The sequence below is a fragment of the Neoarius graeffei genome, chromosome 18 (genome assembly GCF_027579695.1).
Source record: "Neoarius graeffei isolate fNeoGra1 chromosome 18, fNeoGra1.pri, whole genome shotgun sequence".
NCBI classification, from domain to species: Eukaryota; Metazoa; Chordata; class Actinopteri; order Siluriformes; family Ariidae; genus Neoarius; species Neoarius graeffei.
Genome location: NC_083586.1, coordinates 61989780 through 62007031, shown reverse-complemented (window position 1 = coordinate 62007031; position 17252 = coordinate 61989780). Strand labels below are relative to the sequence as shown.

Genomic DNA, 17252 nt, shown 5'->3' with positions numbered 1-17252 from the left:
TGCATTATACCAGTATTTTAGCATGCTGTAATATTAGAATCATGTTTCTAGTCAGAGAGGAGCTTAGCATCCAAGCTAGCTAGTTAAGTAGCTGTAGAACCACCTGCTTTCTTGTTTTTTGGTCACTTACCTGTAATAAAGTACCTTTATGAGAAAGTACAAAATTAGACTACATTATTAAAATTACTAAATTGAGTTCAGTGCTCTAAAGAGTCCATTTTTCTGTCAGAGTTTTGAATCACGTCAAGCTTTTTTCTTTTAGGCGGGAAAGGACTGAGAGACTGCGCACGAGCGTTTTCTCATCATCTTCTCGGTAGCTAAGCAGCTAGCTACTTTTTAAATTACTTTTAATTTACCACTATTAAATCAATTTAACAAAACACACAACGATAAATTACCGTAGCTTATCCACTAGCACACAGTAATATCGGGATTTTTTTTTTCCCTGTCAGAATCGGTGAAGAATAAAAACACTTCCGAATCATTAAGGAAAAACAGGAATCGATTCTTTTTAAGGAGTCGATTCTTTGGTTCAAGACATTGACATGGATATAGATGAAGTTAATGTACAAACGACGGAAAGTAAAAGAGTAAAGAGTTAAAGTTTTCACTCTCTGACCTCAAGACGTCTGGAAATAATAATCTCATGAGTTTGTAGAGCCAACACAAACCCAGGAATCGGCACAGAGTCGACTCTAAGAGTTTAGAGACTCGAACAGGTGAAGGAAAGATGTTAAAGGACTGCACTCAGGAATTATTATTACTTTACTGTTTAATAATGATAGAATATTCCAAACATTACTGCTAATACTAATATTAATAATATTTAGCCTGGCTTTCTTTTTGCTCTTTGTTTTATTATTATTTGCTTCACAAGCTAACATAAGGTACTGCCGTAAAGCGTGTAGTTGTCGTGACAAGACGGAAAGCAGGAAGTCGTAAGAGTGAGTGAGTGAGAAAGTGACAGTAGCTTAGGACAGTTCTGGGGATTAGAAGAGGTTTATGTTCGCTGAATAAGGTATTATTTCGCTAAAAGGACTTTTAATACTACACAGCACTACATAACAGAAGAGGAAAATACATGTTGAAGGTGAGAGTGTTAATTAGACGATGGAAACTCGATGTGTTTTGTTGTTAGCCTTTAGCTGTGAGTTTAGCAGCTAGAGGCTGCATCTCAAATGGTTCCCTAACTAAGTGCACTATTTAGAGGGTTTCCTGCGAGATGTAGTGCACTATTTGTGCCACTTAGATTTCAGAAAAACCGCCTTATTTGCTGATTTATGTTAAAAAGTATTGCAAAATGTTTAACTTAAGATCAATGTTTTGATCCTTGTTGCTGTCCAGCTACACAACTACCAAACATAGCAGGTAATCAAAATATGTGGTGATATACACTAAATAATAAAATCTCCAGAGAAATGAGGTGAAAAATAAAGAGATTAGGACGACTGTGTATTCCCGGAAGTGTTTATACTTTGAGTGTGACGTCACACAGGTGCCAAGTCCTTTGATCAGATTTCTGTGCTGCTTAAAGATGCAGGTCAGAGAACCATCTGATATGAGTGGTGTAATTTCTACTTTTACCCAGAGATATTATTATATACACTACCGTTCAAAAGTTTGGGGTCACCCAGACAATTCTGTGTTTTCCATGAAAAGTCACACTTTTATTTCCCACCATAAGTTGTAAAATGAATAGAAAATATAGTCAAGACATTTTTCTGGCCATTTTGAGCATTTAATCTTCCCCACAAATGTGATGCTCCAGAAACTCTGTTTAAAAAAAGGTACAAAAAATATTTTTAAACAAGTATATAGAAGAGGAAGTATGTTAATGGAGGATGATGAGGGATAAATAGAATAGGGTTGATTGTTATGTTAGAACTAATTTAGCATATGGTATATATTTATTTATTTATGGGGATAGTTTATATCTTCATATTTACAGGGATGGGTATGTAGTAGATATTTATTTTTGTAATTATATATTTATATAGATATTTATGAAGTGTATATATGGAATGTAGTATATATTTAATTTTGTAATTAAATATTTATATAGATATTTATGAAGTGTATATATGGTATGTAGTATATATTTTTGTAATTATATATTTATATAGATATTCATTTAGTGTATATATGGTATATATTTTTATAGGTGTATTAATGTAGTTTGGATTTCAGGGTAGTTAAAAAGGGGTGGGAAATTAAAAAAGTATTGTACTTCTTCCCACTCCTTTTTCAAACAATGTGCGGTGTATTGTAATGTCTTAGCTCTTTGTTATTTCATTTATTCTTTTTTTTTATCACTTTCTCGTTTTCTTTCTTTTGTATGTACAAATAGTTACATACCTTTTTTTATACATGTTCGAAATAAAATAAATTCATTCAACGCAATCTGCTCAAAGGAAGGTCAGTTTTATAGCTTCTCTAAAGAGCTCAACTGTTTTCAGCTGTGCTAACATGATTGTACAAGGGTTTTCTAATCATCCATTAGCCTTCTGAGGCAATGAGCAAACACATTGTACCATTAGAACACTGGAGTGAGAGTTGCTGGAAATGGGCCTCTATACACCTATGGAGATATTGCACCAAAAACCAGACATTTGCAGCTAGAATAGTCATTTACCACATTAGCAATGTATAGAGTGTATTTCTGATTAGTTTAAAGTGATCTTCATTGTAAAGAACAGTGCTTTTCTTTCAAAAATAAGGACGTTTCAAAGTGACCCCAAACTTTTGAACGGTAGTGTATAGTTAGCCAAGTGTCTAAATTCTGCTCATTTTTTCCTCCTTACTGTTTTGTTGTTTCAGCAAACACGTCACCCGGAATCCTTTTTTTTTTTTTTTTAAATCCACACCCATATCTTTGTAATCTTGCTTCAGTGCTTTACATTTTTTTTTTTTGAGTCTGGTTGGTCAGAAGATCTTAATTTTCACTGCCACCAGCTTTATATTCAGTGTCTTCTATCGAGTACATTATAGTTTCAACTGTGACAGCTGTTTTTTTTTTTTTTTTTACTTTCTTAAAGAACAAATAATCCTTGATATCAGATGATTTTTGTAATAAGGAGTCTCCGGTGTCAGAGCTTTATAACAGTCATATGTTTTCTGACTAACTATAAGAAAGAGGAAGAAAAGAATTGAGGGAATATATTTATAGCTGGGCGGCACGGTGGTGTAGTGGTTAGCGCTGTCGCCTCACAGCAAGAAGGTCTGGGTTTGAGCCCCGTGGCCGGCGAGGGCCTTTCTGTGCGGAGTTTGCATGTTCTCCCCGTGTCCGCGTGGGTTTCCTCCGGGTGCTCCGGTTTCCCCCACAGTCCAAAGACATGCAGGTTAGGTTAACTGGTGACTCTAAATTGACCGTAGGTGTGAATGTGAGTGTGAATGGTTGTCTATGTGTCAGCCCTGTGATGACCTGGCGACTTGTCCAGGGTGTACCCCGCCTTTCGCCCGTAGTCAGCTGGGATAGGCTCCAGCTTGCCTGCGACCCTGTAGAACAGGATAAAGCAGCTAGAGATAATGAGATGAGATATTTATAGCTGCTATAAAGTAAGTTAGAACAGGAGCTAACTTGTTTGGTGGATGTTTAACAACATGTAACGTAACTATATAGAGGGTATTACACGGTCACATGAAGATTTGAAGTTTATCTTCAAGTGGAGAGTGTATGTATCACAATTGAATATATTTGCAACACAAGAAGATACGAAACTTATCTTCACACCACTGTGTAATGTTCTTTTATATTATCTGGACACATCCAAAAAAAAAACCACGCAAGTTAATCGAAAGAATTTTAATTTTGTCACCATTTTGACAACGCACATCTAGTCACACTGGGAGTGACGTCATCAGAGTGAAATATCAGGAAATATGTCACTCAGATCTGCGATGTATCTTGTATGAAAAAATGCGAGTTTTCAGCACGAGAAGATCTTCAAGCCAACTTGTGATTTTTCTTTTTATTATGTCGACACATTCACAAATAAAAAGTCCCCAAATTTATCAAAACAACTCACTCGTAGATTTCCTCACGAGTGGCGTATAGAGATTTATGTCACGGTTTTGGTTCTCCATGTCCCAGATAGAGCTCGGATGAAAAATTAACACAAGTGGTGTATTTCCCAGTAAAACACTTGTGTCTATGGAATATAAATGGATAAAACATACTTGTCATTCTTTAATAAAAAAAAAAAAGAATTGGCCTGATTACACTCCTGAATGAAAAGTCCAGGAATATGCTATTATAGAAAAATAATCAATGTAGGTGTTGTAACAGTAACTTTTTTTTTTTCATCATGCCAACCCATTGTTGATTATTTTACTCTAACCGCACAACAAGTAATAGTGTTTTTTGTTCCTTACATATCTCATTTCCAAATAAACACTTCTGTAAAATGGCTGATGTTCAGGATTCCTACATTTGAATTAAAGAGTAGATTATCTGCATCTCTTCCAGCTTTCTGCGATGAGTCCACCTTCAAAAGTGTGGGAGGCGGGGCTTAAGTGGGAGGTGGAGTCATGCCAAACTGTGCTGAAAGGAAAAAAAAAAAAAAGGCGATTCTGGTTTTCCAGCTGGCCTGAATTAAACAAACAAACAAAAAATCCCCTGTCATTCAGTTACGTATTGTTTGTTTTGAGATGAAATGAAGGCAGATTTTAGGTGAGGCAGAGCTCCATGACTTGTCAGGTTCAAGTCAGAAGTGAAGCAAATGTCAGACACCAAACATGTCATGGCTGGATTACAACCCCGATTCCAAAAAAGTTGGGACAAAGTACAAATTGTAAATAAAAACGGAATGCAATAACTTACAAATCTCAAAAACTGATATTGTATTCACAGTAGAACGTAGACAACATATCAAATGTCGAAAGTGAGACATTTTGAAATTTCATGCCAAATATTGGCTCATTTGAAATTTCATGACAGCAACACATCTCAAAAAAGTTGGGACAGGGGCAATAAGAGGCTGGAAAAGTTAAAGGGACAAAAAAGGAACAGCTGGAGGACCAAATTGCAACTCATTAGGTCAACTGGCAATAGGTCATTAACATGACTGGGTATAAAAAGAGCATCTTGGAGTGGCAGCGGCTCTCAGAAGTAAAGATGGGAAGAGGATCACCAATCCCCCTAATTCTGCGCCACAAATAGTGGAGCAATATCAGAAAGGAGTTCGACAGTGTAAAATTGCAAAGAGTTTGAACATATCATCATCTACAGTGCATAATATCATCAAAAGATTCAGAGAATCTGGAAGAATCTCTGTGCGTAAGGGTCAAGGCCGGAAAACCATACTGGGTGCCCGTGATCTTCGGGCCCTTAGACGGCACTGCATCACATACAGGCATGCTTCTGTATTGGAAATCACAAAATGGGCTCAGGAATATTTCCAGAGAACATTATCTGTGAACACGATTCACCATGCCATCCGCCGTTGCCAGCTAATGAAATTTAAAATCACCTAATGTTTCTCTTTAAATGATACATTTTCTCAGTTTAAACATTTGATGTCATCTATGTTCTATTCTGAATAAAATATGGAATTTTGAAACTTCCACATCATTGCATTCCGTTTTTATTTACAATTTGTACTTTGTCCCAACTTTTTTGGAATCGGGGTTGTACTTCATTTGTCATAAAGGGAACGTTTTTCTGAGAAATTCTTCATTTAATTGCTATCCAGTGTTTGGCTGTTATAGAGGACACCAGGTAAACTTCCTTTGCGTTATGTTTCTGTCCCAGCAGCCGTCATGAGTCGTAGCAGAAATCCGCCACAGAAAGGCCAAGGAGCCGCCCGAGCCAAACAGGTAAACATCGCACCACGTGAACAACAGATATCCGCTGCTGGGTTTGTGATTGTGGGTTGCTTCAGAAGTGACGTTTCCTCCGTGTCTATCTCAGATGGGTTTGCTCTTGGATCTGACTCCGGACACTGGCCTGGACGATTGTGGTGGAAATGAAGAGTTAGAGGCGGAGCTTCTTTCTCTGATTGGTGGAGGTGGCAGGGGCAGCCTGCCTGGAAAGAAACAGGATGGGAAAGGTGAGAAGAATAACTGAACTAACACGGATAGAATAACTGATTGATTTGTTTAAATGATTAATTTTTAAAATTGTGCTCCTGTGGTAGCTCCTGTCCCCATGGAGGACATTGAGCGAATGGCTGCCCTGTGCATGAAGGACCTGGACGAGGACGGAGAGGACGACGCGGACCTGGAGGACGACGCCGATCTCCTGGTAATGAGAGAATTGGGAATCGCGCAGTACGCTGGGGGTTCAGTTGGGATTGTTCAACCCTGAGTCGAAAGCCATCACTAGATTGTTTACTAGATTAGTTTTCACTTCCAAGCTCAGCTTTTGTTTTATCGACAAACTTTCATCTGTTGGTGTACGTTTCAATCTCTGCGTTAAAGTGCATATCCTGGACCAATTTCAGGTTTTTTTTATATGAAAATATGTCCCTTTACACACTCATCCAGAAGGGTAATTTTGCACAAGGCCATCTGTCTACAGCAGAAAAAAATAAAATAAAACGCGTCTGGAAAAATCCCAAGGGAGTCTGGAGCCAGATTCGTGACGTCACCTGCGGAAGCGCCAACAGGCTGCGAGAGCTTGCACGGTTTCAGTGCACAGCCTGTGTAGACCAAGTTTAGCAGCGAGCGATTTTGGATTGAAATATGGAATTGTCACCTGAGCGCAATGTTACTTCACCTTTGGATGAAGAATATAATGAGATGTCAGAATTATTTCTTACCCTGGAAACAGTCAACTTGTGAATTGCCGATTTTCTTGGTCTTTTTCTCGGCTCTGCTTGGTCCTCGGCTTCGAGGGCCTCAGTGGATGCGGCACTTCACCTTCTGTCAGAGGAGACGAACACAGCTGGCTCCTTTGGTGACGCTGACGCAGATGGAGACGGTGTTGCTTTAGCCTCGGTCACAACCGGCCGTACGTGCTCCTACGGCCGGTCTACGTGCAAAAAACGCAAGAAACGCACGGAGGGCGCGCGTGTGACGTGCTGATTTTCGAGCCGCAGACCGGCCGCAGAGGTTCTTTGTCATGTCAAACAAACTCTACGGGCGCTTACGTTTTTTCAGGTTGCAAGACAAACTTACGGCCAACGTGCGTCTTTCTCCATGAACAAAAAAACCGCAGCGATTTGGGAAACGCCAAAAATCGCACGGCCAAAAAAATCGTACGTCCAGTTGTGACCTAGGCTTTTGGGCATTCTGACAGATGGAACTGCGTCTTTTTTCAGATCAAGTTGCCTCGCGAAGCCCATTTCCCACTGCAAATAGTTCTCAAAGTCGTCGGGCCTTGTGAAGTGAGCCCCGCAAATAATGCTGCAGTCTGTAGCATGTAGCCAATTTTTCCAGGTGCCTTGCACAAAGCGCTTCCATTTCTCTCTCATTGTCCGGTCTTTTGGGAAACGATGAGTACTAATCCCATCAAGATTTGTGTTGCTACACCCTCCTACGATACATCTGTTAACCATTTTAATAATTACATGATAACGTTGAAGAAATTTGCAGAAAACCACCAGGTCGTTTTCTCATAAACAAACCAGCACTGATGTAGGATTCAGAGGGAGGCGTCCCGCACGCGACGTCACAAAAATCAATGTTTCCCGGGAAATCCAAACGCCAAGTTTTTTCAGAGGCGGACCAATTTGCCCCAAATGGCTCGATTTCAACTGAATTTTTCTGGTATTGCGCAAGGTAAAAAAATTGCACAAAATGTGACAGATATTTGACCAAAGTTTAATATAAAATAGGAGAATTACATTGATCTCGCTCCTGAATTTACCCGTGATATGCACTTTAACTTCAACTGGAAGACTTTTACTCACTCGCTAGATTTTGGTGAGTAGATTAGAATTTTGCTTCCATATGCAGGGTTAGGGTTTTCTTGCTAAGCCGCTCAAAGTTAACGAGGCATTTAATCGTGAATGTAGGTTTGATTACAGCTCTGTATCGAAGGGATGACCGACATTAGCCTTGTCATTGGTGAGAATTGACAGTAACGGCACTTAAGGCTTACGGAATCAATTTTGTGCCAAAATGTTCATACAATACTTTTGAAATATCAAACAAAAACGACAAATCAAAATACAAAAAACTAAAAAAAGTCAATTTTTTTAGACTGGCAAACAAATTATTCGTGTAATCGAACAAAATATCAGTCTGTTACTCTTCAGAAACCTTTTATTTTTGTTCCGCGTCTTTCTCGGTTTTGTTTGCTGTAATTTATTTTGGTTGCGATTCCAGCTTTCTCGTTTGCGCTCCCTGACTTTTTGCTTGCGGTTTTGGCACAAACTTCACGTGTGGGTGGGCTGTCCAGGAATGCGTTCCCATTGGCTAACTTGTGTTTGACTGACAGCTACGCTCAGCCGTTCCCTACTCGGATTCTGGCGGACTGTTTGACGAGTGACCGATCCATTGACGGTAAACAAGGATGGAGTGGACTTCAGTGGTGACTATGATATTGAATTTACACTTTGTTGAATTAATTCAGTATCATAGTCGCCACTGAAGTCCACTCCATCCTTGTTTACCGTCAATGGATCGCTCACTCGTCAAACAGTCCGCCAGAATCCGAGTAGGGAACGGCTGAGCGTAGCTGTCAGTCAAACACAAGTTAGCCAATGGGAATGCATTCCTGGACAGCCCACCCACACGTGAAGTTTGTGCCAAAACCGCAAGCAAAAAGTCAGGGAGCGCAAACGAGAAAGCTGGAATCGCAACCAAAATAAATTACAGCAAACAAAACCGAGAAAGACGCGGAACAAAAATAAAAGGTTTCTGAAGAGTAATAGACTGATATTTTGCATGATTACATGAATAATTTGTTTGACAGTCTAAAAAAAATTGACTCTTTTTTTTGTTTTTTTGTATTTTGATTTGTTGTTTTTGTTTGATATTTCAAAAGTATTGTATGAACATTTTGGCACAAAATTGATTCCATAAAGACTAGCCCCGCCCACTTTAAAGTAAAGGAGAGGTTTTGAGGAGCGTTGATTTAGAACATCAATGATTCAAGATTTAAAAGTTCATTCGTTGATTTTGTTTATTCCTTAATTGTACAAATAATCTGGTAGATATGTAGAACATGATTTAAAAAAAAAAAAACAATTAGGAAAAGTTTTATACTGCTAAAGAAACCCTTCTGGAAAACTGACTTGTAATCTGGAATGCTGTTTGATGCCATTATCTAATCAGTTAATGTTCACAACGTTCAAACATCAGAATGGGAAAAATTGTGATCTCAAAAAGTGTGCCTTTCTTTCACTGTGGTATGGGTGTTGGTTTGAGCCAGATGGGCTGGTTTGAGTATTTCAGAAACTGCTGATCTCCTGGGGTTTTCACACACAACAGTCTGTAGAGTTTACACAGCATGGTGCAGAAAACATCCAGTGAGTGAGCGATAGTTCTGTGGGTGGAAGCAAACGCCTTGTTGTTAAGAGAGGTCCAAGGGAAAAGGCCAGGTTCATGGTTCGAGCTTTTTTTGCCAGGAAGGATATAGTAACTCATCACTCTTTGCAACTGTGGTGAGCAGAAAAGCATTTCAACATGCAACAGCAGAAGAACACCACATTGGGTTCCGTTCCTGCAGCCAAGAACAGGGATCTTAGAATCAACAAGTTCCTATGAAAGTGACCAGTGATGCCCCTTTTCCACCAAATCAGTTCCAGGGCTGGTTCGGGGCCAGTGCTGGTGCTGGTTCACAACTCGTTCAACTTGCGAGCCAGCTGAGAACCAGTTTGCTTTTCCATAGCTCGCGGTGCTAAGGGAAGCTATGTCATTACGTCGCTGTATACATCAGTTACGTCGCTGCGTTTGCATAAACCTTGGTGCGAATATCGAAGCAAAAACAACACGGAAGAAGCAGCAGCAACAACAACAGTAATAATGGCTGACTTCGCGTTTGTACAGCTGCTGCTTCTCGTCGCTTAAAATTGGCGATCTTTCGCGGTCTTGTTATTGTTGTTGGTCTTAACAACTCCGCCCCTCCCCCGCTGACGTAAGAGGTTCTTTCCTCTGGCCCAGCAGAGAGTTGGTGCTAGCCTGGAACCAGTTTTTCTGGCCCCAGAGCCAGTTCTTTGTCAGTGGAAACAGAAAACCCGGTTCCAAACTAAGCACTGGCCCCGAACCAGCCCTGGAACTGCTTTGGTGGAAAAGGGGCATGAGTGTACAGTCCATGTACGACCTTGAGGGTGGAGTTTTATGACCTATAACCATTACAGACTTCATCTTACCTAATAACACTTACAGCTTGATTATAATTTATAGCTCTAGTTTCTCATGCCCGCCCCAGGTTTCTGTCTACATCCACATCAACAAAGACCTTCAGAATTACAGATATGCCTACTCGTACGTATTGGCTGTATTTTGTACGGAAAAGTTATGTAAATACGATGTTACGGCAAAGGGTGTTTATTCTGTACAGAATAGTTGAGAAATCTGTAAAATGTTTTCCAACAAGTTATGTCTACAAGACGTTTTCGATCCATGCGACGTGCCTCTCCGACTAGCTTGACAATCTATGTGGACTCGACTAGATATGTGTGCCAGTCCACCGCCGCTACCTAAATGTAGATAAGGTGCTGGCAGAACAGCTGTGCGTGCAGATCACCGAGTGAATCGAGTGTACGCTGCGTCATACGCAATCGAGTGCTGCCTGTGATTCAGTGTTGTTCAGCATGCTTACAACGACCACACGTGTTGTGTGCATGCGCAGATACTGTGTTTTCGTTTGCGCTATTTTCGCTTGACACCACATGTGTTGCCAGCGTGATGCATCAATAGAATACATTTGAAAACATGAAACGCTCAGTGTCGGGACAAGTAACATGGTTTTCCCCAAAGCGTTTTAGCGTGTCGGGCCCGATCCGCTCGCTCTGCCTGCCGATCCACTCAGCCGCTTTAGTTACAATCCGATCCACTTAGATTTATACCGATACGTTACATTTCCTACCCACAAGTAACGAGATCCACAGGAGAGCAAATAACAGATCCATTTACATACTGATTGATATGTGTTAAACAAGCCGTCTCTTCTTCTGATGTTTGTGTTGATTCTGTCAAAGTAATATGTCCGCGCGGTATGATGTAAGCAAACGAATCTGTTGACTATGCAGGGCTAGAATTTCGTGAAAATTTGCAGGAATCTGTTTGGATTCTCGCAAAACCATTTTGCGAGAATCCTGAGAATCCAATAAAATTTTTCCCATAACTCATAACGTCATTAACGACCTTGCCTCTATATCTGAAAAAGTAAATTCAATATTCTCTGTAATTGCATGTCTTGATAACTTATTTATTTCAAATTCTGATGGTGTTCATTTTAATTTGAGTGTAATTTTATTAACGTAAAAAAATTATCGAATTTCTCATGTCAGTAACCTGTATTTTTGTGTGTTTATCATATATTTATTCATTTCATTGGTCTTGTCTTTCTGATTCCGAATGACTGCACTAGTGTGTGTGTGTGTGTGTCAGACTCCTGTATAGGGTATATATCATTATATGCGTGACGATCATCGACCGTGAAACAGAATGCCCACCGTGCTTTGATTCTGTCATAGTGCAGGCTGCATGTCTTAAGGCCAATTTATGCTGACAACCCAGTCCTCGCAGATGGCGTCGCAGACAGTGTCTGCGTAGCCTCCCCACCTTCGCAGACGCTCTGCGCGCGCCTCCCAAAAGTTGTGACCACCGCGGAAGCCTCGCAGACAAGAGGGCTCTGTCCACTCTACATCCGCTGTACACGCACTTCCGCTTCCCTACTTTCCCGGTTTGGTTTGTTTTCACGACCGCCATTTTTAAAAACACGAGCGAAGATGGAGCAGCACGAAGAGCGGTTGATCGAGGAAGTGAGGAAGTACGGACATCTATACGACTCCAGTTCTAGTCATTATAAGTAACCAGAGGATAAACACTACACTAACCACACCCACCAACTACTCCTAGCGATTTCGCGACTTTGCGCCCCCTTGCGTTGTGGCGGTGAATAACATCGCGCACGCCTATTACTCCCCGCTCAACGATAAATTACAACTGTCTGCGAAAAGCTATCTGCGAAAGCCTTGTCGCAAGAGCATGCAGAGGCCCTTACACCTCGCCTTGACCGCGAAATCGTCTTCAAAGTCGAAGTCATAATTGTCTAGTAGGTCATCGCCCCACGCCTATAAACCGTGCCGCGATATTCTTTTCATTTTTTCAACGGATTTCGAGGTGTTTGGCTGACTATCACTTGAGCTGGAGTCCGCCATCTTGTTATTCTTGACAACAAAAGCCACCTGGCGAGTACTCGGCGGACTACATGCAAGCGACAGCAAGCGAGTGAAACACACTTTGCACATGCGCAGAACGTTTGTTTATCGAAACCGTTTGTGGAATTTTTGTGTTGAAGTGATTACTTTGATATTTTACGATAAAATTACGATATTTCTTGAATATTTTGCGCGAATCCGTTGAGATTCGCCTGGGGAACAATTTACGTGAATACTCACGCGAATCAATTCGCGCCAAAATTCTAGCCCTGGCTGTGTCAAGATCACTTGTTCAAACCGTCCAATAAAAATATCGAAAGAAAACGTCAGACATCCCGGAATTTTCCGATTCGTTATAAGCGATCTCATTGGCTGCCGATGTTGTCCCGCACCAGACGGACAAAGCCGACTGACTTTAATCACAAAAGTTTGACCGAGTCTATTATCATTATGGCTTCGATCAAAGATTGGTTGACTAAACGTCAACAAACCCACGTGAGTGATGGTGCACAAAACCAGACAACTGTCACGATGACGAAAACATCAATTTTGATCACAGCGACTGGCTCAAAAAGCACAACTACTCTGTCCACCGCCACGACGATGACACCTGGCACTACGGTGTCTACACCAGCGTTCTCTCAGCGCCAGAACTGATCAGGCCTGTGATCTTCCTTCTCACCGCCTCGCTGCTCTGTGCTGGAGTCGAGCTGACTGACAGGATGCGTCCTTCCTGTGTCCAAGCGGAATTAATCTGCTCTAAAGGAGGAGAAAACTTCATCCATTAGTTTGGGTTTGCAGAAAGATTATGTGCTTATAAACACTCTCACGAAGTGAAGTTGTCCAAATGTGTCAAATACAGCATAATTTCAAATAATAATCATAAGCAGTTTTGGCAGTGTGATGTCACTGGGATCCATTTAACAAAAGGCAGCTCCAGATTATTCTTTTGTTAAAGGCTCACAGTGACATCACACTGCCAAATACGCTTATTATTATTATTCAAAATGATGCTACATTTGACGCTTATTAACGAATTCTCTTCATGAATGTGTTTATCGGTACATAATCTTTCTGCAAACTTAAATGTATGAATTAAGTTTTCTTTTCTTTTAAATATGTTTTAATCTTAATCTAGTCCATTTAATAAAGTGCCAAAATTTAAACTTTATAATACGCAGTTGCCTTACTTTTCTTTTCAGTGCATCTTAGTTCTACATGTATTACGGTAATTGTATCAGAAACATTCTAAATCATTAGTTATAGTAATACAGCAACTTATTTTAAGGTGGCAGGTCTGAGGTTCAGATCCCTTTGTGATCAACAGGAGGTCATGATGATCGATTCTCTTCACTGGATTGCGTAAGATGGAGCAAATGACTGGTCATATTTTCATGCATATTTTTGTTACAACACGACTTGATCAGAGATAATTAAGGAATCCCCGTAGATTTTCAGTCGATCATATACCTCAGTAATCTATAACAAAAGAGTTTAACTTGCATGTTGAACTTTAAGGTCTCATCTCATTATCTCTAGCCGCTTTATCCTGTTCTACAGGGTCGCAGGCAAGCTGGAGCCTATCCCAGCTGACTACGGGTGAAAGGCGGGGTACACCCTGGACAAGTCGCCAGGTCATCACAGGGCTGACACATAGACACAGACAACCATTCACACTCACATTCACACCTACGGTCAATTTAGAGTCACCAGTTAACCTAACCTGCATGTCTTTGGACTGTGGGGGAAACCGGAGCACCCGGAGGAAACCCACGCGGACACGAGGAGAACATGCAAACTCCACACAGAAAGGCCTTCGCTGGCCACGGGGCTCGAACCCGGACCTTCTTGCTGTGAGGTGGCAGCGCTAACCACTACACCACCGTGCCGGCCGTACTTTAAGGTGAAATTTCAAATGTGTTTACGTTAAAGGTGCCCTTCCACCAAAAATGTTTAATACTGGCTCTTTTTGAAATACCATAGTTCACTCCGAGTTGCATATGCATGCTGCACGTGAAAAATGTAATTCTACCCCTATTCCCTGTATTAGCTTATGAAAGAAAATAGTCGGAAAAACGAGCGGATCAGAAAAAGCCCTGTGAAGTTGCGTCACTTCGAAAATTAGTATTCATGGCCTCGCCCACCTTGGCTTGCTACTGCCCACGGGAAGAAAGCGTGAGGAGAGAGACGTAATTCGCCCCGCGGCGCGGTGCTCCGCATCAGTTTCGTTTCAACGGCGGCTCCAGCCCGACTTTGCACGCTCGTAGCTCGGGCAGGGGAGGTCCCAGCCTCCCCAGACTTGGCAGCCAGCGACCCCTGCCCTCTCCCGAACGAACCAGCGCTGCCAGGGCCCGTCAGCTCCCAGCAAGGGGACGTTATTCCCCCCCCACCCACCCCGAGGCGAGCTCCGCTCCGTGCCTCGTGCCTTGATGAGAGCCGCTGCCGCAGGGAGTATTCAAATAAATGAATGAATGAATGAACAACTCCCTCTCAGTCACACGTGCGCGTGCGCACAAGTGTTCTGGTTGGGGAGAGAGCCCCCTTCCTCTGCTCTCCCTCTCCTCTTCTAGGGCGCGGTCACTGGGGAAGACACACAAACACACGTTAATTCCCGTCAGGTGCAGTGATTCTGCCACTTACCTTCCCTGACTCCGCCCTCCATTCATAGACCGCCGGTCGGCCACGCCCCCGCTGCCACATCTACATTGTTATTGGTCAAAACATCGATGTCGAGACCATAATAGCCAATCGAAACAGTTTTTACAAAGACATCCGCTTGTTCTGACTCACTGGAGGTAGTGTCACAGTGCTGTTAGCCAATCGGAGGTAACACGTTTACATGTCATGAATATTAATGAGTAAGAGCTGAAATCCTGTTGCTCTCCCGCCACCCACTCCTCCACCAAACTAGAACAGCCTGAAACAGGAGAACCACAGCATTTTTTTCACCAAAACCGGCTCACAGGGCATTCATTCATACTAGAGACCACCGCACAATTAATGAAAAAACGATGCAAGGGGACCTTTACTATTTAGGTCAGAAATAATTGAAACACTGGTAAAATCGATCCTATAATCATCATGGATCTAAAACGTCTCAGAGACCCTGAAAATGCACCTGAGAGCATCCATTTTCAAAAATCCCCCCCAGTTTCGCTTCACGCCGTTGGCGCTCAACTGTCTGTGTGTTATCATGCCAGAATTTAGGCTTCAATTTTTTTCGTGGGGAAAACACTGAAGTAAAACAAAGATCCCGAGTGTTTCTCCCGCGGTATACCCAGGGCTCGAAATTAACTTTTTTTCTTTGTGTCCCCCAGTGGTCCCGAATTCTGTGTTGTATTGTCCCGAATGGAAGCAATAGTGTCCCCATTTTTTTCCTCTCTGAAATAACCAGTGGTTAATATTATCATATGAAGTTACTATTATATTTGTAACTATGCGATTTTGAACCCTTTATATCATATCATTTTTACAATAAGTCACAAGACACAAGCGACACATATCCTATACATCATCTACTTCAAAATTACAGTTATTGCATTTTCAGTTTATTAAACTTTGGCGATCTCACTGTATGAATAGATACCCGTTTATTTAAAGGGCCCAACTAGCTCATTCAGAAAATGTTTCAACTCCCTACATCTGCAGTACACTTTAGTTGAAAATAAGACCCCTTTTATGTTCATTTCATCTACTTATACCTTGAATATCTGTTGGCACTTATAAGGCCAACTTATCATTTTCACCATTACCGTTATCCATTTTTATGAACTTTCCGTTATCCATTTTTATGAACTTTCCGTTATCCATTTTTATGAACTTTCCGTTATCCATTTTATGAACTTTCGCTGCCGAAACGTGGGTGCAAATGTTAGCAACATCAGCATAGTGCCAGCAGGTCCGAGCCTAGCTGTGCTGCTGACTGACTAAACTTTCTGAACTAGAAAGACACCAAGAAAACTCACTTATTCTGTTGAACAGTATCTTCCGTCAATATCATCCACATCATTCCTGTTGTATTTTATAACGTGTCTAACAGTGTTCATTCAGTTCATTCAGTTGCTAGCGTTGCCTGCAGACCAGGCGATGACACTTTGGATCCTGAAGGTCCCGGAGACGTTATGTCTGGGCTTTCAGTTTCTTCCCCGCGGTCGGTCCGCTTCAACCACATAAGCATTTTTGTTCTGGCAAGAGTCGGCGCAGCGTGTGCGGTAGCAATTCCATTCCAAGTCCATATAATGCGGACTCCGGCCGAAGATTCTAGAACAGAATGCGCTGCTCTGTAGCCTACGGATGCAGGTGCATCGAAAGTGTAGCTACTATGTATTTTTCGCTGTTAACGTTTTAAAATTAAAATTGACAAATTAGGTGAATGTCTACGTATGTGTTACGGCTTTGTAAATAATATTAATGTAGAACTTTTTTTCTAGATCTATTTTTTTCCATTGTCCCGGGATTGTCCCAGATATGATAATTTTGTGTCCCGATGACATTTTTTATGGTCCCCGGGACATCGGGACACCGTTAGTTTCGAGCGCTGGGTATACAGCTGAACAGCCGTGTATAATATCCAGTAAGAAGGGTAATGAATGCACGCACTGCAAACTGTGTAGAACAGACTTGAATATCGCGCACAGCTTGTCAGAAATGTTCAGGCATTTTTTTGTAGAATGTACCAAAAAGGTTTTTGTGCAGAATCGGTGATCACGTGCAGATAATCTAGAAGCTGGTCAAAATGAGTTGAACACATTTTGATTTATGTGAGCATAACTGATTTTTATTCACTTAGAGCAGACCTGGGCATTTTCCGGCCCTTTGGTTCATTCTGACCGGCCCGCGCAAGGTTAATTAGAAATTACAAAATAAACGTATTTCCTAATTTTACCTCATGCATGGATTGAATGTGCATTGCTTTTATTTTGAAATTGTGTTCAACAAAAACGCAATGCGCGCGACAGGAACATGACATGAAATCCCACG

General features: G+C 41.4%; 1 protein-coding gene across 2 annotated transcripts in view; it reads left to right on the top strand.

Annotated features, from left to right (window-relative positions):
• The first annotated feature begins 734 nt into the window (after positions 1-734).
• cc2d1a (coiled-coil and C2 domain containing 1A) overlaps positions 735-17252 on the top strand; it is a 65899-nt gene continuing 49381 nt past the window's right edge. Inside the window, exons 1-4 of one of the 2 annotated variants that reach the window (XM_060899174.1) lie at positions 735-1090; positions 5753-5814; positions 5909-6047; positions 6135-6241. In XM_060899174.1, coding sequence (XP_060755157.1) covers positions 5758-5814; positions 5909-6047; positions 6135-6241 — 303 coding nt within the window. In that variant the 5' untranslated portion in view covers positions 735-1090; positions 5753-5757. Of the gene's footprint in view, positions 1091-5749; positions 5815-5908; positions 6048-6134; positions 6242-17252 lie in introns of both variants that reach the window. The other variant, XM_060899173.1, reaches the window with a different exon arrangement.